Raw genomic sequence first — 25,687 nt, 5'->3', positions numbered from 1 at the left:
GAGTGGTTGGTTAGGGGGTCATCTCTACACAGAGTCACATACAGAGTGGTTGGTTAGGGGGGTAATCTCTATACAGGGTCACATACAGAGTGGTTGGTTAGGGGGTCATCTCTACACAGGGTCACATACAGAATGGTTGGTTAGGGGGTAATCTCTACACAGGGTCACATACAGAGTGGTTGGTTAGGGGGTCATCTCTACACAGGGTCACATACAGAGTGGTTGGTTAGGGGGGTAATCTCTATACAGGGTCACATACAGAGTGGTTGGTTAGGGGGTCATCTCTACACAGGGTCACATACAGAGTGGTTGGTTAGGGGGTCATCTCTACACAGGGTCACATACAGAGTGGTTGGTTAGGGGGTCATCTCTACACAGGGTCACATACAGAGTGGTTGGTTAGGGGGTCATCTCTACACAGGGTCACATACAGAGTGGTTGGTTAGGGGGTCATCTCTACACAGGGTCACATACAGAGTGGTTGGTTAGGGGGTAATCTCTATACAGGGTCACATACAGAGTGGTTGGTTAGGGGGTAATCTCTACACAGGGTCACATACAGAGTGGTTGGTTAGGGGGTCATCTCTACACAGGGTCACATACAGAGTGGTTGGTTAGGGGGTAATCTCTACACAGGGTCACATACAGAGTGGTTGGTTAGGGGGTAATCTCTACACAGGGTCACATACAGAGTGGTTGGTTAGGGGGTCATCTCTACACAGGGTCACATACAGAGTGGTTGGTTAGGGGGGTAATCTCTACACAGGGTCACATACAGAGTGGTTGTTAGGGGGTAATCTCTACACAGAGTCACATACAGAGTGGTTGGTTAGGGGGTAATCTCTACACAGGGTCACATACAGAGTGGTTGGTTAGGGGGTCATCTCTACACAGGGTCACATACAGAGTGGTTGGTTAGGGGGTAATCTCTACACAGGGTCACATACAGAGTGGTTGGTTAGGGGGTAATCTCTACACAGGGTCACATACAGAGTGGTTGGTTAGGGGGTCATCTCTACACAGGGTCACATACAGAGTGGTTGGTTAGGGGGTCATCTCTACACAGGGTCACATACAGAGTGGTTGGTTAGGGGGTCATCTCTACACAGGGTCACATACAGAGTGGTTGGTTAGGGGGTCATCTCTACACAGGGTCACATACAGAGTGGTTGGTTAGGGGGTCATCTCTACACAGGGTCACATACAGAGTGGTTGGTTAGGGGGTAATCTCTATACAGGGTCACATACAGAGTGGTTGGTTAGGGGGTAATCTCTACACAGGGTCACATACAGAGTGGTTGGTTAGGGGGTCATCTCTACACAGGGTCACATACAGAGTGGTTGGTTAGGGGGTAATCTCTACACAGGGTCACATACAGAGTGGTTGGTTAGGGGGTAATCTCTACACAGGGTCACATACAGAGTGGTTGGTTAGGGGGTCATCTCTACACAGGGTCACATACAGAGTGGTTGGTTAGGGGGGTAATCGCTACACAGGGTCACATACAGAGTGGTTGTTAGGGGGGTAATCTCTACACAGAGTCACATACAGAGTGGTTGGTTAGGGGGTAATCTCTACACAGGGTCACATACAGAGTGGTTGGTTAGGGGGTCATCTATACACAGGGTCACATACAGAGTGGTTGGTTAGGGGGTCATCTCTACACAGGGTCACATACAGAGTGGTTGGTTAGGGGGTCATCTCTACACAGGGTCACATACAGAGTGGTTGGTTAGGGGGTCATCTCTACACAGGGTCACATACAGAGTGGTTGGTTAGGGGGTCATCTCTACACAGGGTCACATACAGAGTGGTTGGTTAGGGGGTCATCTCTACACAGGGTCACATACAGAGTGGTTGGTTAGGGGGTCATCTCTACACAGGGTCACATACAGAGTGGTTGGTTAGGGGGGTAATCGCTACACAGGGTCACATACAGAGTGGTTGTTAGGGGGTCATCTCTAACACAGATTCACATACAGAGTGGTTGGTTAGGGGGTAATCTCTACACAGGGTCACATACAGAGTGGTTGGTTAGGGGGTCATCTATACACAGGGTCACATACAGAGTGGTTGGTTAGGGGGTCATCTCTACACAGGGTCACATACAGAGTGGTTGGTTAGGGGGTCATCTCTACACAGGGTCACATACAGAGTGGTTGGTTAGGGGGTCATCTCTACACAGGGTCACATACAGAGTGGTTGGTTAGGGGGTCATCTCTACACAGGGTCACATACAGAGTGGTTGGTTAGGGGGTCATCTCTACACAGGGTCACATACAGAGTGGTTGGTTAGGGGGTCATCTCTACACAGGGTCACATACAGAGTGGTTGGTTAGGGGGTAATCTCTACACAGGGTCACATACAGAGTGGTTTCTCAGTGTGTGTGCTATTCTTCTGACAGTCCATAGTAATGGAAGACCCCCATCCGTCGTTTAAAGTGTGTGTGTTATGTACGTATGAAGGTACACCAAACAGAGTTGTGACCCCAGGTTCTCCTCACTCACGTCTATGTGACGTCCTGGGATTGTTCGGAGAATAATCACTCACAGGGTCAGAAGTTCATGTTCAACTCTGAAGTGTTTCACCTATTCTAGGGGCTATGTCCGTATAGTCTTGAAATGTCTTGAATGGCTTCCTTCCCTCTGTCCTTCCTTCCTTCCCTCCCTCCTTTAGCCGTCCACTGATCCTCCTTGGGTGAGATGAGAGAAATAAAAAGTGGTGAAATGCTACTTTTTGTCCCCTAGAGGGTGCTCTAGTCCACAGCACCTTGTCTTGCGTCAGGGAGGCAAAAAATAGTCTGATGCTTTGACTTCATGACAAACCGTTTCTGCATTAAGCCACTTTGAGTGCCATGGTGAGGGGGTCGATTCCATTTCAGTGCAAGGAAGTAAACTGAAATGTACAAATTCTAATTCCATTTTGGTCTCCCAGAGAAGGGTTGGGAATTAGAACTGGAATTTCTGTTGACTTTCTGAATTGACTGACTTGAAAAGGAATTGACCCCACCCCCTGGTCACGACCGAATGTTCTACTAATCCAAACAGTCCACACATTTGTGCTGATTCCCTGTGGACTGTGTCTGTTTTGACTCCCATGGCTTTTAAAACAGTGCTACAGATGTTTATTTTGAGCCTTCTGCATTTTTTCCCTCCCATGCCTTTTTAGCATGGTAGCATGCTTTCCCTAAAGATAGTTATGTAGCTATGAGAGTGGGACACCATAAGACATGATACAAATGTAAACACTCAATAAACCTGCTCATTTCAATGGTTTGGAGTGGGTTTTTATGTTTTCATCATCATGTCCTGATGCCCACTCCTATGAGGAGCATGTTAGACTGATGGAGAGTTAACTGCTATCAATCTCCCTGTTTAAATATTGACTTACACACACTGTTTACTGATGCTTCTACACACACACTGTTTACTGATGCTTCTACACACAAACTGTTTACTGATGCTTCTACACACACACACTGTTTACTGATGCTTCTACACACACACTGTTCACTGATGCTTCTACACACACACTGTTCACTGATGCTTCTATACACACACACTGTTTACTGATGCTTCTACACACACACACTGTTTACTGATGCTTCTACACACACACACTGTTTACTGATGCTTCTACACACACACACACACACACACTTAAACTGATGCACACACACAGCAACAAATGATGTACGTGTTAGCAGTGAGTGTGTGTGTGCGTGCATGTGTGCATGCGTGCATGTGTGCATGTCTGTGTGTGTGTGTGAGTGTGTGTGAATGTGTGTGTGCAAATGTGAGCGAGTGTGTGTGTGTGTGTGTGTGTGTGTGTGTGTGTGTGTGTGTGTGTGTGTGTGTGAGTGTGAGTGTGTGTGTGTGTGTGTGTGTGTGTGAGTGTGTGTGTGTGTGTGTGAGCAGGCCCAAGGCCCTCATGTTCTCCTCTCAGGGTTAATGGAATGGCAGTGTGTCTCACGTGGATCATTAGCAGCGTTCAGGGAGGAGAGAGTTCTATAAAAGAACCTTCACAGCTGCTTTTCTTTTCTCCCATCCTCTCTTTCTATCTCTCTCCCTTCCTCTCTTTCTATCTCTCTCCCTTCCTCTCTTTCTATCTCTCTCCCTTCCTCTCTTTCTATCTCTCTCCCATCCTCTCTTTCTATCTCTCTCCCTTCCTCTCTTTCTATCTCTCTCCCATCCTCTCTTTCTATCTCTCTCCCATCCTCTCTTTCTATCTCTCTCCCTTCCTCTCTTTCTATCTCTCTCCCTTCCTCTCTTTCTATCTCTCTCCCTTCCTCTCTTTCTATCTCTCTCCCTTCCTCTCTTTCTATCTCTCTCCCTTCCTCTCTTTCTCTTGTTCTTTTTCCCTGTCTCTGTTCTACCATTCGATGTGACAGAGATCAGTTGCTTCGCTTAATTCACGGGTGAGTAGCACAACCAGGTCTGGACCTCGTCTCTCTTGACAAAGTGATTGAATCAGATGAACCTGCATGGAGAGATAAAGGAGAAACAAAGAAGAGTGTATACTCACCTGATCTCCATCTCTCTCTCCCTTCAGCCGGCCACTCCTCAGCTGCCGTTGAAGCATGTAGAAACTCCGGTAAGTCTCTCTTTTCATACTTCTGTGATGTTGATGATTGGTATTTGCAACAGTTATTAGCCTATACATCAGGAGGGATGTTACAGAAGCTCTGGCTTGTCTGGGCAGTGTGATGTAGTGTCAGAGGTAACCATTCCTAATTGTATGAAGGTGACCCCAAAATAGTTATGCTTGACCCCTTTTTCTGTTCAGACGTGGGATCAACTCCATAAAGCTTGTGCACAGTTGTCATGTTGTCAGACTATTTTCACGGAGGTTGACGTAAGAGCACTATTAGAACACACCCCCTGGAAGCAGAGAACATGGAAAGCACTGCAATATCTCCCACCTCATTGGCTTACTCTGTTTCAGTGGACGTCCAGTTGTTCGGCCATACTGTAGTCTACTGTATGTACCCAGTAGACATGAGTCGGTGAATACAGATGTCACCCAGCCGTGGCCTACAGCTGGCTGACAGACAGACAGACAGACAGACAGACAGACAGACAGACAGACAGACAGACAGACAGACAGACAGACAGACAGACAGACAGACAGACAGACAGACAGACAGACAGACTGACTGACTGACTGACTGACTGACTGACTGACTGACTGACTGACTGACTGACTGACTGACTGACTGACTGACTGACTGACTGACTGACTGACTGACTGACTGACTGACTGACTGATCTGTGGATGGATGGACCCTGCGTTATTTAGGATGCAGTTACCTTATGTGCACTGGTAGCATCTTTACACACAAACTGTACACATACATTTGTTTAGGGGAGAATGGGGTAAGTTGAGCCATTTTTGAATTTTCAGCATCACTCCGTCAAGAGATATATAGTATTCTTTCTAACAAAGATATCTACATATACTTTAGGATGTTGTGTGTCCCTGGGAATAATCAGAATTCATGTAAACGTTACAGTTTTGAAAACATAGGTTGTCTGAAAAAAGTGGTCTCTTCGCACAACTTACCCCGGGTATGGGGTGACTGACTGATTTACCCCGGGTATGGGGTGACTGACTGACTTACCCCGGGTATGGGGTGACTGACTGACTTACCCCGGGTATGGGGTGACTGACTGATTTACCCCGGGTATGGGGTGACTGACTGACTTACCCCGGGTATGGGGTGACTGACTGACTTACCCCGGGTATGGGGTGACTGACTGACTTACCCCGGGTATGGGGTGACTGACTGACTTACCCCGGGTATGGGGTGACTGACTGACTTACCCCGGGTATGGGGTGACTGACTGACTTACCCTTATGGGGTACCCTTATGGGGTAAGTTGAGCTGTGGGACGGTAAGTTAAACTGCCTACAAATATCTGTACTGAATGAAATATTACCACAACCATTTTAAAACCATGTCTATCTTTATTTTCCAAACACTTTGTCTTTTAATAATCTTAAGGATATATTAACACAGGCTTAACACTGAACAAAAACATTCAACTTTTTCTTAAACAATATTAACATAGGCCAGGCCCTGTTGTTACAGGACCTCATCCCAGCGATAATGTCTTTGCATTATGCCTGGGAAGAAAACACTTCAATTTGCTCGACTTGCCATTGGCTCAACCATTAGCTCAACTTACCGCAAGGCAAACATTTTGACTATATTAGCCCACACAGCTACGAGGATGCACTTTCATGCTAGGATTAGGACCTTATATTGAAGCTTATAGAGACCCCACCTGATGTATATCTTCAAAATATCTACTTTGGTTTAAATACAAACATCATTAAACCTCTAACACAATAAATTCATTTGATTTGGTGAAAATACTTTTTGGGGACTTAACTTGCTTACCACTTTTTCCATGTGGTTTCTTCCTTCAGACTCCATGAAATGATGACCTCTTCCTAGATATTTGGTCAAATGATACATGTTGTTTATAGGTTCCTAGAAACAAGGGTGGCTCAACTTACTGCTTTGGCTCAACTTATCCCACTCTCCCTTACTGTACACACAGTACATACTTTATTCCCATGTACGGTAGGTGGAGGGAAACTACACAGCTTGAGGTTTTTTAGAATCACAAATCCAACGGGCAAAGAGACAGAGAGAGGAGGAGGGAGAGAGATAAAATAAGAGAAGAGGGAGTGAGAGATGGAGAGACAGAAAGAGAGGAAAAGAGAGAGGGGGTGAGAGAGAGAGTGAGTGAGAGAGTGAGTCTGTGTGTGAGAGAGAGAGAGAAAGGGGGGGGTGGTGAGAGAGTGTGAGTGTGTGTGTGTGTGTGTGTGTGTGTGCGTGAGAGTGAGAGAGAGAGGGGGGGTGGTAAGAGAGAGTGAGAGAGTGTGAGTGAGTGTGTGTGAGAGAGAGAGAGAGAGGGTGGTGAGAGAGAGAGTGAGTGAGAGAGAGTGAGTCTGTGTGAGAGAGAGAGAGAGAGGGGGGTGGTGAGAGAGAGGGGAGAGAGTGTGAGTGTGTGTGTGTGTGTGTGTGCGTGAGAGAGAGAGAGAGAGAGAAGGGGTGGTAAGAGAGAGTGAGAGAGTGTGAGTGAGTGTGTGTGAGAGAGAGAGAGAGAGAGAGAGAGGGTGGTGAGAGAGTGTGAGTGTGTGTGTGTGTGAGAGAGAGAGAGTGTGAGTGTGTGTGTGTGAGAGAGAGAGAGAGAGAGAGAGAGAGAGAGAGGGGTGGTGGAGAGAGTGTGAGTGTGTGTGCGTGGGAGGGGTGGTGTGTGTGTGAGTGTGAGTGTGTGTGTGAGAGAGTGTGAGGTGTGTGTGTGTGTGTGTGTGTGTGTGTGTGTGTGTGTGTGTGTGTGTGAGGGGTGGTGAGAGAGAGTGTGAGTGTGTGTGTGTGAAGAGAGAGAGAGAGGGTGGTGAGAGAGTGTGAGTGTGTGAGAGAGAGAGAGAGAGAGAGAGAGAGAGAGAGAGGGGGTGGTGAGAGAGTGTGAGTGTGTGTGCGAGAGAGAGAGAGAGAGCGAGAGAGAGAGGGGGGTGGTGAGTGAGAGAGTATGAGTCTGTGTGTGAGAGAGGGGGGAGAGTGAGAGAGTGTGAGTGTGTGTGTGTGTGTGTGTGTGTGTGTGTGTGTGTGTGTGTGTGTGTGTGTGTGAGAGAGAGGGGGAGGGGGTGGTGAGAGAGAGTGTGAGTGTGTGTGTGTGAGAAAGAGAGAGAGAGAGAGGGTGGTGAGAGAGTGTGAGTGTGTGAGAGAGAGAGAGAGAGAGGGGGTAGTGAGAGAGAGAGTGAGAGAGTGTGAGTGTGTGTGTGTGAGAGAGAGAGAGGGGGTGGTGAGAGAGTGTGAGTGTGTGTGTGTGTGTGTGTGAGAGAGAGAGAGGGGGTGGTGAGAGAGTGTGAGTGTGTGTGTGTGTGAGAGAGAGAAGGGGTAGTGAGAGAGAGAAGTGAGAGAGAGAGGGGGGTGAGAGAGTGTGAGTGTGTGTGTGTTGAGAGAGAGAGGGGTGAGAGAGGGGGGTGGGTGTGAGAGAGAGAGAGGGGGTGGTGAGAGAGTGTGTGTGTGTGTGTGAGAGAGAGAGAGAGAGAGCGAGAGGGGGGGGTGGTGAGTGAGAGAGTGTGAGTGTGTGTGAGAGAGGGGGGAGAGTGAGAGAGTGTGAGTGTGTGTGAGAGAGAGAGAGAGAGAGAGAGAGAGAGTGTGTGTGAGAGAGAGAGAGAGAGAGGAGGGGGCAGACAGTAGGTTAAATGTTCTGGTTGATAAGGGTTAGGGTTAGACAACGAGACAGAAAGCTGGTGACAGTGGACTAAAAACAGGAGAGCGTGTGGCGTGGTGTCCCTGAAATGCTCCCAGCATCATCCCAAAATGTTGGAGGAGGAGGAGGAGAAGGAGGAGGGGGAGGGAGTTTAGTGTTCCTATTATAGAATTACAGAGACAGCAGTACTAACGCTTTAGAGAGAGGAAGTGATGGTGGAATATTTATTTGGTTAGCCAATAGGAGATGCTATTGTTGTGAGTGAGAACATCCCATTGTGCCTGTAATTGAGTCAGTGTGGTGCGGCCGGGTCAGGCCAAATGCATCCTGGGTAGATTTAAGTCACACTTACTGTAGCTCCAGGTGCAATCCCTGGGATGGCTCTGACATGATTGGTGAGGAGAGGAGAAGATGGGAGGAGAGGAGTGGAAAAGAAGAGAGGAGTGGAAGAGAAGACAGTAGAGGAGAAAGGAGAGGAGAACTGAGGGGAGGAGAGGAGTGGAAAAGAAGAAGAGGAGTGGAAGAGAAGACAGTAGAGGAGAAAGGAGAGGAGAACTGAGGGGAGGAGAGGAGTGGAAAAGAAGAGAGGAGTGGAAGAGAAGACAGTAGAGGAGAAAGGAGAGGGAAATGAAAAGGAGAGGGCAACCTTTTTATCACCAGCCTACGTCTCTGAGCTGGTCATAGGAACTCTTCAGATGTGTATTAACCTAACACACAGTTACCTATTACAGGGTTTCCCAAACTGGGTCCTGGGGCCCACTGGGTGCACATTTTGCTTTTTGCCCTGGCACTATAAACCTGATTCAAATCATCAAAGCTTGATGATGAGTTGGTTATTTGAATCAGCTGTGTAGTACTGGTGGGGACGACGACACACATGAACCTAACACACATGAACCTAACACACATGAACCTAACACACATGAACCTAACACACATGAACCTAACACACATTAACCTAACACACATCAACCTAACACACATTAACCTAACACACATCTACCTAACACACATCTACCTAACACACATTAACCTAACACACATCTACCTAACACACATCTACCTAACACACATCAACCTAACACACATCTACCTAACACACATCTACCTAACACACATTAACCTAACACACATGAACCTAACACACATCAACCTAACACACATCAACCTAACACACATTAACCTAACACACATCTACCTAACACACATCTACCTAACACACATCTACCTAACACATATGAACCTAACACACATTAACCTAACACACATCTACCTAACACACATCAACCTAACACACATCTACCTAACACACATCTACCTAACACACATTAACCTAACACACATCAACCTAACACACATGAACCTAACACACATCTACCTAACACACATCAACCTAACACACATTAACCTAACACACATTAACCTAACACACAGTAACCTAACACACATCTACCTAACACACATTAACCTAACACACATCAACCTAACACACATCAACCTAACAGACATTAACCTAACACACATTAACCTAACACACATTAACCTAACACACATCTACCTAACACACATTAACCTAACACACATGAACCTAACACACATCAACCTAACACACATGAACCTAACACACATCAACCTAACACACATCTACCTAACACACATCTACCTAACACACATTAACCTAACACACATTAACCTAACACACATTAACCTAACACACATTAACCTAACACACATTAACCTAACACACATTAACCTAACACACATCAACCTAACAGACATTAACCTAACACACATTAACCTAACACACATGAACCTAACACACATCAACCTAACACACATGAACCTAACACACATGAACCTAACACACATTTACCTAACACACATCTACCTAACACACATCAACCTAACACACATTAACCTAACACACATCTACCTAACACACATCAACCTAACACACATTAACCTAACACACATTAACCTAACACACATCTACCTAACACACATCTACCTAACACACATTAACCTAACACACATCTACCTAACACACATCAACCTAACACACATTAACCTAACACACATTAACCTAACACACATCTACCTAACACACATCTACCTAACACACATCAACCTAACACACATTAACCTAACACAAATCAACCTAACACACATTTACCTAACACCCATCTACCTAACACATATGAACCTAACACACATGGACCTAACACACATTTACCTAACACACATCAACCTAACACACATTAACCTAACACACATCTACCTAACACACATCTACCTAACACACATTAACCTAACACACATTAACCTAACACACATCAACCTAACACACATGAACCTAACACACATCTACCTAACACACATCAACCTAACACACATTAACCTAACACACATTAACCTAACACACATTTACCTAACACACATCAACCTAACACACATGAACCTAACACACATGAACCTAACACACATTTACCTAACACACATCAACCTAACACACATTAACCTAACACACATCAACCTAACGCACGTTTACCTAACACACATGAACCTAACACACATGAACCTAACACACATTAACCTAACACACATGATCTGTAATCTGGTTTCAGTGGTCTCCTGTATTCCTCAGCTCTTCCCCTCTCTCTGACCTCTGTCAGCACTGGAAGAAAGTATTTCTGCTCTCAACTCTGAATCACTGGTATATAATAGCAACAGTGTTATAGGGAGCAGTCAGGGTTACAAATATATACGATAGAGGGAAAAAACAGCTCTCTCTGGAATTACTCTGGAAATGTGTAATTGGTAGCTAAGGGTCAACGGATGGCTTTCGGGAAGAGTGTTAGCCAACAGACGACCTCTCGTAGTCCCACTGTTCCAGGGCATTCACTCTAGCACGATGTGGTGGTGTCGCTTTACAATAAGTACATTTCATTCACTTGGAGACATAGTAGTATTTAGAGTGGGACCACACGCACACACAGACACAAACCACAGAGAGAGAAGAGAGGGAGAGAGCGAGAGAACGAGGGAGGGGGAGAGAGAGAGAGAGAGAGAGAGAGAGAGAGAGGAAATAATGAGGGATAATAAGAAAGAGGGAAGGGAGAAACCAAAAGTGGGCGGGAGGAGAGAAAGAATAAGCACAAAAGGGGAACGACAAATGAGAGGCACAGAGGAGAAGAATAGAGAGCGAGAGAATTAAAGACTGAACTGGAACCTGTTTTGGGGGTGGGCTGAGACTTTTTGAGGAGAGAGTCCCATCATGACAAAGGAATAAACAACAAAGAACAAACTGGACATATACAAGAAGATCTTCGTCGTCTCTTGGAAGGAAACGAATATGGATATTAGACTCCAGGTGTTTCTATGTGATTGACAACCAAGTCATTTGGTCATTGAAGCCTTCGCCAGGGCGATAGGGCGAACACAGAAGGGGTAGAGCGAGAGGGACCCTGGTCCAGTCCGGACCAGACCAGTCCAGCCATGACCTCAGGTGGCGCCCTCCGCAGGCGCCTCGCCTCCTTCCGCAATTCCTGGAGGCGGAGCGCTGAGTACCTATTTAAGGTAGGCCACGCCCACTCTGGAAGTGTACCTGGTGGGATGACGGGCAAATCTGGCTTTTTAGTGTATGTTTCCCTGCTGTCAAATACCCTACTTTGTATTTGGGTGTACTTAGGGTATCTAGGGTGCCTTGAGGAATATGAAGTTGTATATTTTGGGTGAAATTCCCTTTTAATAATGAGTTTGTCCACACGTTGTTGCATTACCAACTGGGCACAAACATCAGCTCAATGTCTAGTTTTGATTTATATTTGGTTGAGTTGTCAACTATTGTGAATTCAATGTGAAATCACAAAAAAATGTCACAAAGTCATTGGTTTTAGGTTAAACGTTGTTTTCCATGTTTTTTGGGTTGAAATGACATGAAAACAACATTGATTAAAAACAAAATTATGCCAGTGGGTACATACCAATGTAATCATAAACAGCAAGACCTTAAGGTTTTTTTCCTTCAGTCAACACAGTTAAACGTCTACTATCTAAGCTTCTTTGGTGGTTTTGGTCTTTCATTGAATGTCTTCCTCCATTCTCTCTGTGTTGTAGTCTTTCATTGAATGTCTTCCTCCTGTCTTTCTGTGTTGTAGTCTTTCATTGAATGTCTTCCTCCTGTCTTTCTGTGTTGTAGTCTTTCATTGAATGTCTTCCTCCTGTCTCTCTGTGTTGTAGTCTTTCATTGAATGTCTTCCTCCTGTCTCTCTGTGTTGTAGTCTTTCATTGAATGTCTTCCTCCGTTCTCTCTGTGTTGTAGTCTTTCATTGAATGTCTTCCTCCGTTCTCTCTGTGTTGTAGTCTTTCATTGAATGTCTTCCTCCTGTCTCTCTGTGTTGTAGTCTTTCATTGAATGTCTTCCTCCGTTCTCTCTGTGTTGTAGTCTTTCATTGAATGTCTTCCTCCTGTCTCTCTGTGTTGTAGTCTTTCATTGAATGTCTTCCTCCGTTCTCTCTGTGTTGTAGTCTTTCATTGAATGTCTTCCTCCGTTCTCTCTGTGTTGTAGTCTTTCATTGAATGTCTTCCTCCTGTCTCTCTGTGTTGTAGTCTTTCATTGAATGTGGTCCTCCTGTCTCTCTGTGTTGTAGTCTTTCATTGAATGTCTTCCTCCTGTCTCTATGTGTTGTAGTCTTTCATTGAATGTCTTCCTCCTGTCTCTGTGTTTCTCTTCTTGGTAGTTTGTTGGTCCTGCTGGGTAGTGTATCTTTACAGCTGGTTTTGATAACTGTGATGAGTATTACTGAGGTGGGAACGCAGGACACACACGCACACGCACACACAAACACACACACACACGCACGCCCACACGCAAATGCAGGGATATCTTTCTGAGTTATAGCTGATGAAACAAAAGTGTGTGTGTGTGTGTGTGTGTGTGTGTGTGTGTGTGTGTGTGTGTGTGTGTGTGTGTGTGTGTGTGTGTGTGTGTGTGTGTGTGTGTGTGTGTGTGTGTGTGTGTGTGTGTGTGTGTGTGTGTGTGTGTGTGTGTGTGTGTGCGTGCGCGTGTGTGTGTGGACGGTTGGACATAGATTGTATGAGAGGCTTGGTGGTTGTGTTGTGTGTACACGTTTAGTTCTGCGTGTGTACACAGGCGTGTGTATGTGTGTGTCCATGCCATGTGTGTGATGCAAGAGACCTTGTTCTTACGTAATTGCGACACTTGTCCCCTGTGAACAGACATATTGTTGCAGTTTTCGAGCAACAGTGTCCATGGTTCCAGCAGGCAGCATCTGTTTCTAGTCACATCACTATGAATAATGGGTTTTTCTTTTGCCTGACTAGGATTAGTTTCATCACAGAGAAATGAATGGAACAATGGCAACACAGAGCTCTGTACTGTGTACATAACCTTCTGTTCTGTTCAGGTCCTCTCTATTCTCCTTCACATAGTGCTGTCTATGTTCTCCAGCCAGACGGGGAAGTCAGTGCTTGCCTTGTGGTAAAAAGGATGTTGAATCACTAAAGATAGCCCTAGTGATGTCCCAGTATTGGTAGACGTCTCCCTGTCCTCTTCTCCCTGTCTTCATGACCATGGACAGACAGATGGCAGGGTGTAGATGTCAATGTAACTCTTACAGAAGGGTCAAACACAGACAGACAGACAGCTATGTACTGTACAGGCTAAGTTTAAATGTTGGGGTATTTTCACATTTCAAACATACAGTACCTTGCTAGCATATCAAACTGAACATTTCAACCTTTGCCATGAGTGTGCTGGTTGGCTGGTTGGTTGCAGGACACGCCAAATATGTGATGTCAGTTAGATTACTGTAACAGGAAACAACCAATTATCAGTAATTAGATGTTTCCTAATGTTGCTCGATTACGTTACCATGCAGGAAAGGAGACGAGGAGATGAGGAGACGAGCAAAGAAAGCTGTTTAAGACTGTTGCCACATGCCACTAACCAACCGACCCATCACCACCCTGTCACCAGGGTCATAGACAGGCTAATACCATGGTAATACTATGTGTTTAAAGCACCAGCTGTCCGACAGCATCTATTTTAGAACACAGCACTTTGTGTCTGAACACTGTGATCTATTGTCTACTGCTAATCACCCTCGTTGTTGAAATGAATCCTCGATATTCTCCACTGTTTTTCTCTCTGTAGTTAGACTGAGGATGGGGGACACTGGGTACAAGTAAGGCCCCAGGGATATCATGTTCGTTCAAAGCAATGGACGCATCTCATCATGGCTAAATTCTATCCAGTTGTGTTTGGATTTTATATAGTTGCAGACCAGATGCAGTGTGCTTTAATGTGGAATGTACAATGCAGTTGTGTATTACACTCACTCGCACACTTACATCAAACGCAAACAATGCCAAGTTGATCAAGGAGACTGAGTGTGTGCTGTACCTTCTCTGTGTTCTCTGTAGGGAACCCCAAGGTCCTGTAAGAGTGAGCAGACTAGACGAAGGTCATCACGGTAAGAGAGACCACTGTCTTTCCCTCTCTATCCAGGCTGTCACTATTCCTCATCTACTGCAGTATACGGCCACGTATCTCTGACCTCACGTTTCGGTTTATTGATACCCATAGAGCTCAACACACACTGAAATCCATGGACACAGGCCTATCAAAAACCCATCGGGATGTATTCTATCCTGTTGTCAGATCACTGTGACAACCATGCCTGTTTCTCCAGCTACGTTTCCCATCTAACAGCCATCTGGGAGTCGGGATTTGGGTGAACTGATCACAACGATTGTGCAATACCAGCTTGGTTCATTCCAGAACACTTTGTTCTGAACTGAAGAGCTAGGATTGAAGATGTTTATGAAAACAAGTGTGATATCATATGACACCACTTCCAATTACCATAGACATATAAATCACATCGGTTTGTCAGTACTGAAGACTCACACGTCAAAGATATGATAGATAATAGATACCACACACAAGAGCCACCAAGGAAGAGCTTTATAGACTAGTGCTGATGTACAAACCCTGTAAGATATCAGGGGCCATATTCATACAGAGTAGCAGTGCTGATCTAGGATCAGTTTGACCTTGTAGATCATAAGGAGCAAGATTATATGGACAGGGAGAAGCTGATCCTAGATCAGCACGCAGTACTCTGAAACGTTTTGTCAGAGCTCTAAGTATCTTCCTCCCCAGGAGTGTCAGTCTGCTGCGGGCCATGGATGAGGACTATGAGGTGGACCTGGTGTACATCACTTCTCTAACTATCTATCCCCTCCTCCCTCTTCTCTTCTCCCCTCCTCTTCTCTCTCTCCCCCCTCTCCCCAGCAGTGTCAGTCTGCTGCAGGCCATGGATGAGGACTATGAGGTGGACCTGGTGTACATCACTTCTCTAACTCTCCCTCCTCTCCCCTCTCCTCCCTTCTCCTCTCCCCTCATCTCCTCTCTCCTCTCACCTCCTCCTCTCCCCCTCCTCCCGAGGAGTGTCTGTCTGCTGCAGGCCATGGATGAGAACTATGAGGTGGATCTGGTGTACGTCACCTCTCTAACTCTCTCTCCTCTTCCCTCCATTCCCCTCTCCTCTCCCCTCATCTCCTCTCTCCTCTCATCTCCCCTCATTTCCTCTCTCCCCTCCTCTCCTCCTCTCTCCTCTCCCCCTCTCCCCAGCAGTGTCAGTCTGCTGCAGGCCATGGAGGAGGACTATGAGGTGGACCTGGTGTATATCACCTCTCTAACTATCTCTCCTCTCCCATCACCTCCCTTCTCCTCTCCCATCTCTCCTATCCCATCGCCTCCCTGCTCCTCTCCTCTGAGAACTATGAGGTGGACCTGGTGTACATCACATATCTAACTATCTGTCCTCTTCCCCTCCTCTCCCTCCTCTTCCCAGGAGTGTCAGTCTGCTGCAGGCCATGGAGGAGAGCTATGAGGTGGACCTGGTGTACATCACTTCTCTAACTATCTATCCCCTCCTCTCTCCTCTCTCCTCTCTCCTATCCTCTCCCCAGCAGTGTCAGTCTGCTGCAGGCCATGGAGGAGAGCTATGAGGTGGACCTGGTGTATATCACCTCTCTAACTATCTATCCCCTCCTCTCTCCTCTCTCCTCTCTCCTCTCCTCTCCCCAGCAGTGTCAGTCTGCTGCAGGCCATGGAGGAGAGCTATGAGGTGGACCTGGTGTACATCACCGAGAGGATCATCTCTGTCTCCTTCCCCAGCGGAGCAGAGGAGCGCAGCTACACCTCCAACATCAAGGAGGTGGCCTCCATGCTGGCCTCCAAACACGGGGAACACTATCTGGTGAGATCCCCTGTCCTGCCACTGCTCTACCTCACTTCCGGGCCTGTCTGTTGGTGTGGTGGCTTTTCGTGCACCCTGTCACGTCCTGTTGCTGATGGACAATTGTTTCCTGGAATCGTTAGGTCATTCTTATTGGTGTGGATTTTGTGATTTCAGCTCCTCAACCTAAGCGAGCGGAGGAATGACATCACCAAGCTTAACCACAAGGTATACACACTCAAATACACACGCACGCAAGCACGCAAATACACACACACACAAACACACGCGCAAGCAAGCACACACACACACACACACACACACACACACACACACACACACACACACACACACACACACACACACACACACACACACACACACACACACACACACCTCTCCTAAATGCAATGGTAGTGGTGGACGTTTTGATATGTGATAGTGGTCTGTGTGGCCCCCTGTAGGTGCTGGAGTTTGGCTGGCCAGACCATTATGCTCCGGCTCTGGATAAGATCTGCAGCATGTGCAAGGCCATGGACACCTGGCTCAACGCTGACCAACACAATGTAGTGGTGCTTCACAACAAGGTAGGTGGTCAGACACATCACTCCAGGGAAGGGAGGAAGGAAGGATACATAGTCAAAGTATTGGAACAGGGTCCCGTGGTCTTACAGATCACTGATCACTCCAGGGAAGGGAGGAAGGAAGGATACATAGTCAAAGTATTGGAACAGGGTCCCGTAGTCTTACAGATCACTGATCACTCCAGGGAAGGGAGGAAGGAAGGATACATAGTCAAAGTATTGGAACAGGGTCCCGTAGTGTTACAGATCACTGATCACTCCAGGGAAGGGAGGAAGGAAGGGTTTCTTCCCGGGAGTGTTACAGTATGCCGTGGTCCACTGTGTTAAGGACAGTAGAGGGTGCTCTCTGTTTGAAGAGTGTGAAAGGAGACAGCCAGGCCCCAGGGAGAAAGTCCCCTATGAATACTCTACTATATATGTCCTCAATTCTCATTGGTGAGGATGTAAAACACCAAACTGTCTCCCTAGCTCATTGGTCGAAAAGGAAAGGCACCAAACTGTTTCCCTGTACCTCATTGGACAAAGTGGGATAATCATGCTGTCTTGTAGTTGGAAGACAAGTCCTCCACATTCTAGTATTGCTGGTAAAACACTTAAATGTCCTTAACTGCAGAATGTTAGACTGAAGCCGTATATCACAAAGAAATCCAGTGAACATGAGAGTCATTGGATTCTAATAGAGACTGTTGCTGCTGCTGCCTGTGTTTTGGCAGCACATCCTCCTCCCCCAACCTCTCAGGCCCAATGATTCATCATACAACTTGTCATGAATGATCCAATGTCAACTAAAGTAACTCCCCAAAAAAACAACTTTAAAAACTTAATCTAAGTCTCTATCAATCGGTGTTAAAGTCTTTGAGTCAATGTAGCTGAATAGTGAGTAGTAACTTGATAAGTCTGTGGGGGAACATTTTATTCAATATGTACAACAAGTGGTAGCAAACAGAGCATCCCCATGGTTACCAACGCTGATTTTCCCCCTCATCCTGAAATTGAAGCTTTTGGTCAAGATGGAAAAACTGTTCCATTCAGAAACGCCTCATTTTATTAAATGCTATTTATTATCGCCTCAGTCAGAAATGTTACACGGGCTGTTTCCGAGTTGAGGGTCAAAGGTTTCTCCTGTAGTGTTGCATTTCTATCTTGTGTTGGATTTGACCACAAACAATGTCATTGTGATAAATAGAACCAGGCAGTTTGGTCAAATTCAATCTGTGGCAGTTTGGCTTGAAAATAGCCTGGTCGCTTAAATCTAACTCACTGTACAGCATTTACATATCTACACTGTAGGTACAAACATTGTTTGACCTTAAAGTGTGTAACTAAAAATAGCCTTGTATTCTTTCTCAAAAAGTATATCTCCCTCTCTCCCCCTCTCTCTCTCCCTCTCCCCTACCCCCCCTCTCTCTCTCCCCCCTCTCTCTCTCCCTCTCCCCCCTCTCTCTCCCCCCTCTCTCTCTCCCTCTCCCCTACCCCCCTCTCTCTCCCCCCTCTCTCTCTCCCTCTCCCCCTCTCTCTCCCCCCTCTTTCTCTCCCTCTCCCCTACCCCCCCCTCTCTCTCTCCCCCTCTCTCTCTCCCTCTCCCCTACCCCCCTCTCTCTCTCCCCCCTCTCTCTCTCCCTCTCCCCTACCCCCCCTCTCTCTCTCCCCCCTCTCTCTCTCCCTCTCCCCCTCTCTCTCTCCCTCCCTCTCTCCCTCCCCCCCCACCCCTCTCTCTCTCTCTTTCTGCAGGGGAACCGTGGGAGGACTGGAGTGGTGGTGGCTGCCTACATGCATTACAGCAACATATCAGCCAGGTACCAGAGACTTCTGTCTGCAGACAAACTGACCTCATGTACCCTGTTTGTTATTAGTCAACATATCAGCCAGGTACCAGAGACTTCTGACTGCAGACAAACTGACCTCATGTACCCTGTTTGTTATTAGTCAACATATCAGCCAGGTACCAGAGACTTCTGTCTGCAGACAAACTGACTTCATGTACCCTGTTTGTTATTAGTCAACATATCAGCCAGGTACCAGAGACTTCTGTCTGCAGACAAACTGACTTAATGTACCCTGTTTGTTATTAGTCAACATATCAGCCAGGTACCAGAGACTTCTGTCTGCAGACAAACTGACCTCATGTACCCTGTTTGTTATTAGTCAACATATCAGCCAGGTACCAGAGACTTCTGTCTGCAGACAAACTGACCTCATGTACCCTGTTTGTTATTAGTCAACATATCAGCCAGGTACCAGAGACTTCTGTCTGCAGACAAACTGACCTCATGTACCCTGTTTGTTATTAGTCAACACAATGTATTCATTCAATATCACCACCATGCTTGAAGTTCCATACATCCTTAAAGTTCCCAGATATTTCCAGATGAATACAAACAGACATTTGTCCATTCTATACATTTAATTTTAGATTTCTATCAGTGTTGTGGTCAATTTGAATTGAAGGCAGTCAATTCAGGAAGTAAACTGAAATTTTAATTCAGTAATTCAAAAAGGGCATCTATTTTAATTGACTTGTCAATAAGCTAAAAAGGAGAAGCTATATATGTCAAAAGCTTTTTCCATTTTGGGATTTTAAATTCAAATCACTTCCTGAATTGACCGACTTCCATTCGTATTCACCCCAACCCTGATTTCTATGGCTTCACTCCTTGAGATGTCGGTCAAGTCATCGACAAAAACATGGGGTGATGTCAGGGCAAGCACGTAGATCTGTAACAGATAGATAGGCCAAAGGGAATTGGGATTAGGCCTCAAATGAAACACTGATGTGGTTGTTATGCCAAAACGTTCTGTTCAGGCTCTGGTGTATTTTTGGTCAATAAAGAGGAACATTTACATATGTCATACCCTGTAAAGACTCCAGATGTTTCAGGGTGGGGGATGGGTTTACAATCTTACACTTTCACTAAGGAATAACAAAGGTCAAATCACACTTGTTTCTTTGATACTCGAGACAGTTCTACCTTGCTTAATGCTTGAGAGTCAGTGGCATTCTAGAAGAGTAAACAGTACACTCATGAACAAACGTTACATGTTACAGATGTAGGATCTTAATTTGAGACAGTGTGCTACGGAAGGAAAATAATCCTGCAGCAACAGGAAATGTGAATTATTATGTGGATTATAATTCATGGACATGTTTGAACTTCAGAATACTTTTTAACCTCAAATACACTATAAGTTAAACATTTCCTGCATTTCAGGAAAGTTTTCCTGCAACAGGGTGATCAAATTAAGATCCTACATCTGTACATTGATCAGATCATAATACTGGGATACTGTAGCATTGTGGGGATGGCAAAAGATGAAAAGATGTAGATTAAGGACACTTCTTAAGGGACATGGTCGATTAAGGATGTTTTTTTAAGGGAGAAGACAACGTAAGGACACTTTTCAGGGTCATTTCAGGGCAACCTTATTGTATAGTATATTCTATGTGTTCAGTCAAGAAGAGCCGATCATGACCTTTGTCTCTCCTGTGGTCTTCAGTGCTGACCAGGCACTGGACAGGTTCGCCATGAGGCGCTTCTACGAAGACAAAGCACTTCCTGTGGGTCAACCGTCCCAGAGAAGGTCAGTTACCACTTACTACCTCACTTTCTGTTTTTGCACCCAACAACTTCCTATAGGCTGGATGAGTTTGATCCCTTGGTGAGAGCAACCGGCTGGATTCCATTCTTAGAATGTGTATCCTTCATTCTGTTCATTGAAGAAGTCAACAAGGGTAAAGAGATGGGCGTGACTTCTCAGAGTGGAATCCAGTCAGTGGATGACCTGGTGTAACTCTCACTGTTTCAAAGGCTATCGTCCTCTCCTCTCCTCAGTCCCTATCTCCCAGTGCGTCCCAAACAGGAAATACCTCTGTCTTTTTGTTCCCTTAATCCTCCCAATTAAGCCTAATTGACATAATTGATGAATAATGTTTTTTGGAAAGCCTAGCAGCTTTTTCTATTCTCCAGGATTCCACTGAGAGCTGAAAGGTCACATGGTTTTCAGAGTTCATTCTGACACTACTATCCATCATTCCTTCCTCCCCTCCTCAGTGATCTGGCATGCTGAATAGGTGGCTTTGTAAGGGAACCCTTAGTGGCGCATAGAACTGATTTAGGGTCAGATCTCACTAACCCAGTCCTAGCCATAGGTCATTACTGAGTAAATACAAACTGACCTGGGATCCATAGTTTGTGGCAGATAAGGGAACCCCAGGTGTATCCAGCAGGCAACAACAGCACTAGGCCTGGCCTCTGACCAGCTGCTGTTTCCTTACTCAGATATCATTATCCCTCAGCCAGTTCCCCGCAGTCTGAACTTATTATGGTCTGGCATGTATGACATTAACATTGGGAGGGGGGGTGGATCTCAGCACTGCTACACCACTGCCGTAGAAACGCACCACATAGAGAAACACTCACTTCTGTTCTGAGAGGTATCACTATCAAATCATCATCAACATTCTTGTGAGGAAATTCCACTCTAGATTATAATCTAGGTTAGATCCTTGAGTGGAATGTTCTGAGCCAAAATGGCGGATGGTTATCCAGACTTGATCTCTGTGGCAGCCCAACATTATATATAACATTTTATATATAATGTACAGTAGTAACTGTAATATGTCAGAATCTGTGTGGCCGTGTTTTCCGGCGTGACCCCGCTGTTACACAGGGAGCTCCTTACACAACCCAGCTGGTCTGTGATTGCTTCCTGCTCCGACCTAATTTCATTTGGGAGACCGAACCATCTGGCGGCTGACAGCGGAGTGCGGGGGGAGCACAGGGGTGGTGGGGAGATGGGCCGACCTCTGGAACAGAGGTCACACTCTGCATGATCATCATTAGTATCATTAACAGGCTGCCTGGCAGGCAGAGCTCACCAACACAACACAACATTCCCCTGCCTGGCAGGCAGAGCTCACCAACACAACACAGCACTACATACCCCTGCCTGGCAGGCAGAGCTCACCAACACAACACAACATTCCCCTGCCTGGCAGGCAGAGCTCACCAACACAACACAACACTACATACCCCTGCCTGGCAGGCAGAGCTCACCAACACAACACTACATACCCCTGCCTAGCAGGCAGAGCTCACCAACACAACACAACATTCCCCTGCCTAGCAGGCAGAGCTCACCAACACAACGCAACATTCCCCTGCCTGGCAGGCAGAGCTCACCAACACAACACAACATTCCCCTGCCTGGCAGGCAGAGCTCACCAACACAACACAACATACCCCTGCCTGGCAGGCAGAGCTCACCAACACAACAGCACTACATACCCCTGCCTAACAGGCAGAGCTCACCAACACAACACAACATACCCCTGCCTAGCAGGCAGAGCTCACCAACACAACACAACATTCCCCTGCCTAGCAGGCAGAGCTCACCAACACAACGCTACATACCCCTGCCTGGCAGGCAGAGCTCACCAACACAACACAACATACCCCTGCCTAGCAGGCAGAGCTCACCAACACAACACTACATACCCCTGCCTAACAGGCAGAGCTCACCAACACAACACAACATACCCCTGCCTAGCAGGCAGAGCTCACCAACACAACACAACATACCCCTGCCTAGCAGGCAGAGCTCACCAACACAACACTACATACCCCTGCCTAGCAGGCAGAGCTCGCCAACACAACACATCATTCCCCTGCCTGGCAGGCAGAGCTCACCAACACAGCACAACATACCCCTGCCTAGCAGGCAGAGCTCACCAACACAACACAACATACCCCTGGCTAGCAGGCAGAGCGGCCTGGCGCTCGTACACTCCAATTCACTCTGACATCTCCATAGTGTGCGAAGCCTCTTTGATAATAGATGTGGCGTGTTTGCTAGTCTTGCTTGCCAGACTCATGGTGCATGACATTGAAGGGTTGTCCCTCTGTTTCACGCTGTGACTGTGTTGTGTGGATGTGTGTAGGTATGTACGTTACTTCAGTGGTCTGCTCTCTGGCCACATCAAGATTAACAACAAGCCTCTGTTCCTGCACCACGTCATCATGCATGGCATCCCCAACTTCGAGTCCAAAGGAGGTGAGTCTGCAGCAGGATAGCCTTTATTTCATTATTACAAATGATTCATGATTCATTTTTTAAATCTGATTTTTTTTCTTCAATGGGATAGCCTTTCATTCAATGAGGATAAATAATTGTTTCATTTTGGAATACTTTTTCTTCTTTTCAATTTTTTTCCCCTCGCAGGCTGTCGTCCTTTCCTGAAGATTTACCAGGCGATGCAGCCAGTCTACACGTCAGGAATATAGTATGTTTCTTTAGTTTTTGTCTGTTGCATTGTGGGTTGATTTGTCTTTCAGAGGGCTTGTTTTCTCTCCTCTCAGATTCTGTCACTCTATCCCTCTTTCTTTCTCTCCCTCTCAGTCCACAGTACTTTCAAGCCTGTCGCCCCTTGTTAAGAGATTAGCCCTTAATAATCTCCATATGTGTGTGTGTGTGTGTGAGAGAGAGAGAGAGAGAGAGGGAGGGAGAAATAGAGAGAGAGGAACAGAGAGAAAGAGAGAGGGGGAGAAATAGAGAGAGAGGAACAGAGAGAGAGAGAGAGAGTGATAGAAAGGGGGGAGAGAGATATAGAGAGGGGGGATAGAGAGAGAGGGAGAGAGAAAGAGAGAGAGAGAAATAAAAAGGGGGAGAGAGATACAGAGAGGGGGGGGAAATAGAGGGGGGGGGATAGAGAGAGAGAGAGAGTCTGTATGTGTGTCAGTGTGTGCTGGTGGGGCAGGCAGGCAGATAGATTGTCAGTGACACAGCTCTAGGGTTCTATGTGTACAGGAGGGATACCGTAACTCCCACCTCACTGACCCACCTTCTCCATCCAGGGTCCTCACGACCAAAACAACACCACACGGAAATGACCCCCCCCCCCACACACACACACACACACACACCCTCATCCATTTACAATCTCACTTTTGATAACTGATTTGGGACAAGCGCTTCTTACTTCAGTCATACCTGAACCACTATAAGAAAAACACCAAAACTGTTTTAAAGTGTTTATAATGGTTTTCATCTGAATGAATTCCACAGTAACGTCCAAGGGGACAGTCACACCAGTATCTGCATCACCATTGAACCTGGCCTGCTCCTAAAGGGAGACATTTTGGTAAGAAGCACATCTTTTGTCATCAAATGTATGGGTGTTGTGGTTGTACTGTATACTGTGTTGTGTTGGCCTTAGAGCCCTTAGTGGCCTTACAGTAGGTTCATATACTGTTGAAGGTTGACTTTTTTCATATTCCACCACAGGATCCATTTTTCTCTCTCTGTGTGTCTCTCTCATTCTCTCTCTCTTTCTCTCTCACTCTCTTTCTCTCTCGCTCTCTCTCTCTTTCTCTCTCACTCTCTCTCTCTCTCTCTATTCTATCTCTCTCTCTCTGTCTCTCTCTCTCATTCCCTCTCTCTCTCTCTCTCTCTTTCTCTCTCTCTCTCTCTCTCAATTCAATTCGATTTAAGAGGATTTATTAGCATGGGAAACATATGTTTACATTTCCAAAGCAAGTGAAATAGATAATAAACAAAAGTGAAATAAACAATAAAAAATGTACAGTAAACATTGCACTCACAAAGTTCCAAAAGAATAAAGACATTACAAATGTCATATTATGTCTATATACAGTGTTGTAATGATGTGCAAATAATTAAAGTACAAAAGGGAAAATAAATCAACATAAATATGGGTTGCATTTATAGTACACAGCTTTGTACGAGATCTTCAGTTTCTTGGCAATTTCTCGCATGGAATAGCCTTCATTTCTCAGAACAAGAATAGACTGACGAGTTTCAGAAGAAAGTTCTTTGTTTCTGGCCATTTTGAGCCTGTAATTGAACCCACAAATGCTGGTTCTCCAGATACACAACTAGTCTAAAGAAGGCCAGATTTATTGCTTCTTTAATCAGAACAACAGTTTTCAGCTGTGCTAACATAATTGCAAAAGGGTTTTCTCATGATCAATTAGACTTTTAAAATGATAAACTTGGATTAGCTAACACAACGTGCCATTGGAACACAGGAGTGATGGTTGCTGATAATGGGCCTCTGTACGCCTATGTAGATATTCCATAAAAAATCTGCCGTTTGCAGCTACAATAGTCATTTACAACATTAACAATGTCTACACTGGATTTCTGATAAATGTGATGTTATTTTAATGGACAAAAAATGTGCTTTTCTTTCAAAAACAAGGACATTTCTAAGTGACCCCAAACTTTTGAACGGTAGTGTACATGCTTTTCTGTTTGTTCTTTGTTATAGAGCCAAAATTATTGGCGAAGTGGTTTATTCATATATCTCTGTTTTGGATAGATAACTCTTCGTGTTGTTTGTTTAGAGCTTTCCAATTTTCCCAGAATTGGTTCGATTCTATGGATTCTTCAATTACATTGAGCTGATTTCTGACATGCCTTTCCTTCTTTTTCCGTAGTGTAGTTCTGTATTGTTTTAGTGATTCACCATAGTGAAGGCGTAGACTCAGGTTTTCTGGGTCTCTATGTTTTTGGTTGGACAGGTTTCTCAATTTCTTTCTTAGGTTTTTGCATTCTTCATCAAATCATTTGTCATTGTTGTTCAT

General features: G+C 45.7%; 1 protein-coding gene across 28 annotated transcripts in view; it reads left to right on the top strand.

The window, feature by feature from the left end:
* LOC106575599 (tensin) overlaps positions 1 to 25,687 on the top strand; it is a 182,448-nt gene that overhangs the window by 119,228 nt on the left and 37,533 nt on the right. For 17 of the 28 annotated variants that reach the window (XM_045699130.1, XM_045699126.1, XM_045699119.1 and 14 more), the window contains 12 exons: positions 2,679 to 2,699; positions 4,393 to 4,419; positions 4,554 to 4,595; positions 14,678 to 14,727; positions 16,350 to 16,521; positions 16,678 to 16,728; positions 16,965 to 17,087; positions 18,816 to 18,880; positions 20,580 to 20,663; positions 23,023 to 23,135; positions 23,304 to 23,364; positions 24,147 to 24,222. In XM_045699130.1, coding sequence (XP_045555086.1) covers positions 2,679 to 2,699; positions 4,393 to 4,419; positions 4,554 to 4,595; positions 14,678 to 14,727; positions 16,350 to 16,521; positions 16,678 to 16,728; positions 16,965 to 17,087; positions 18,816 to 18,880; positions 20,580 to 20,663; positions 23,023 to 23,135; positions 23,304 to 23,364; positions 24,147 to 24,222 — 885 coding nt within the window. Of the gene's footprint in view, positions 1 to 2,678; positions 2,700 to 4,392; positions 4,420 to 4,553; positions 4,596 to 11,306; positions 11,810 to 14,677; positions 14,728 to 16,349; positions 16,522 to 16,677; positions 16,729 to 16,964; positions 17,088 to 18,815; positions 18,881 to 20,579; positions 20,664 to 23,022; positions 23,136 to 23,303; positions 23,365 to 24,146; positions 24,223 to 25,687 lie in introns of those variants that run through there. The other 11 variants (XM_045699124.1, XM_045699145.1, XM_045699122.1 and 8 more) reach the window with 7 other exon arrangements.

The sequence above is a fragment of the Salmo salar genome, chromosome ssa17, assembly GCF_905237065.1.
Source record: "Salmo salar chromosome ssa17, Ssal_v3.1, whole genome shotgun sequence".
Taxonomy (NCBI): Eukaryota; Metazoa; Chordata; class Actinopteri; order Salmoniformes; family Salmonidae; genus Salmo; species Salmo salar.
This window is presented reverse-complemented; position numbering and strand designations above follow the sequence as displayed.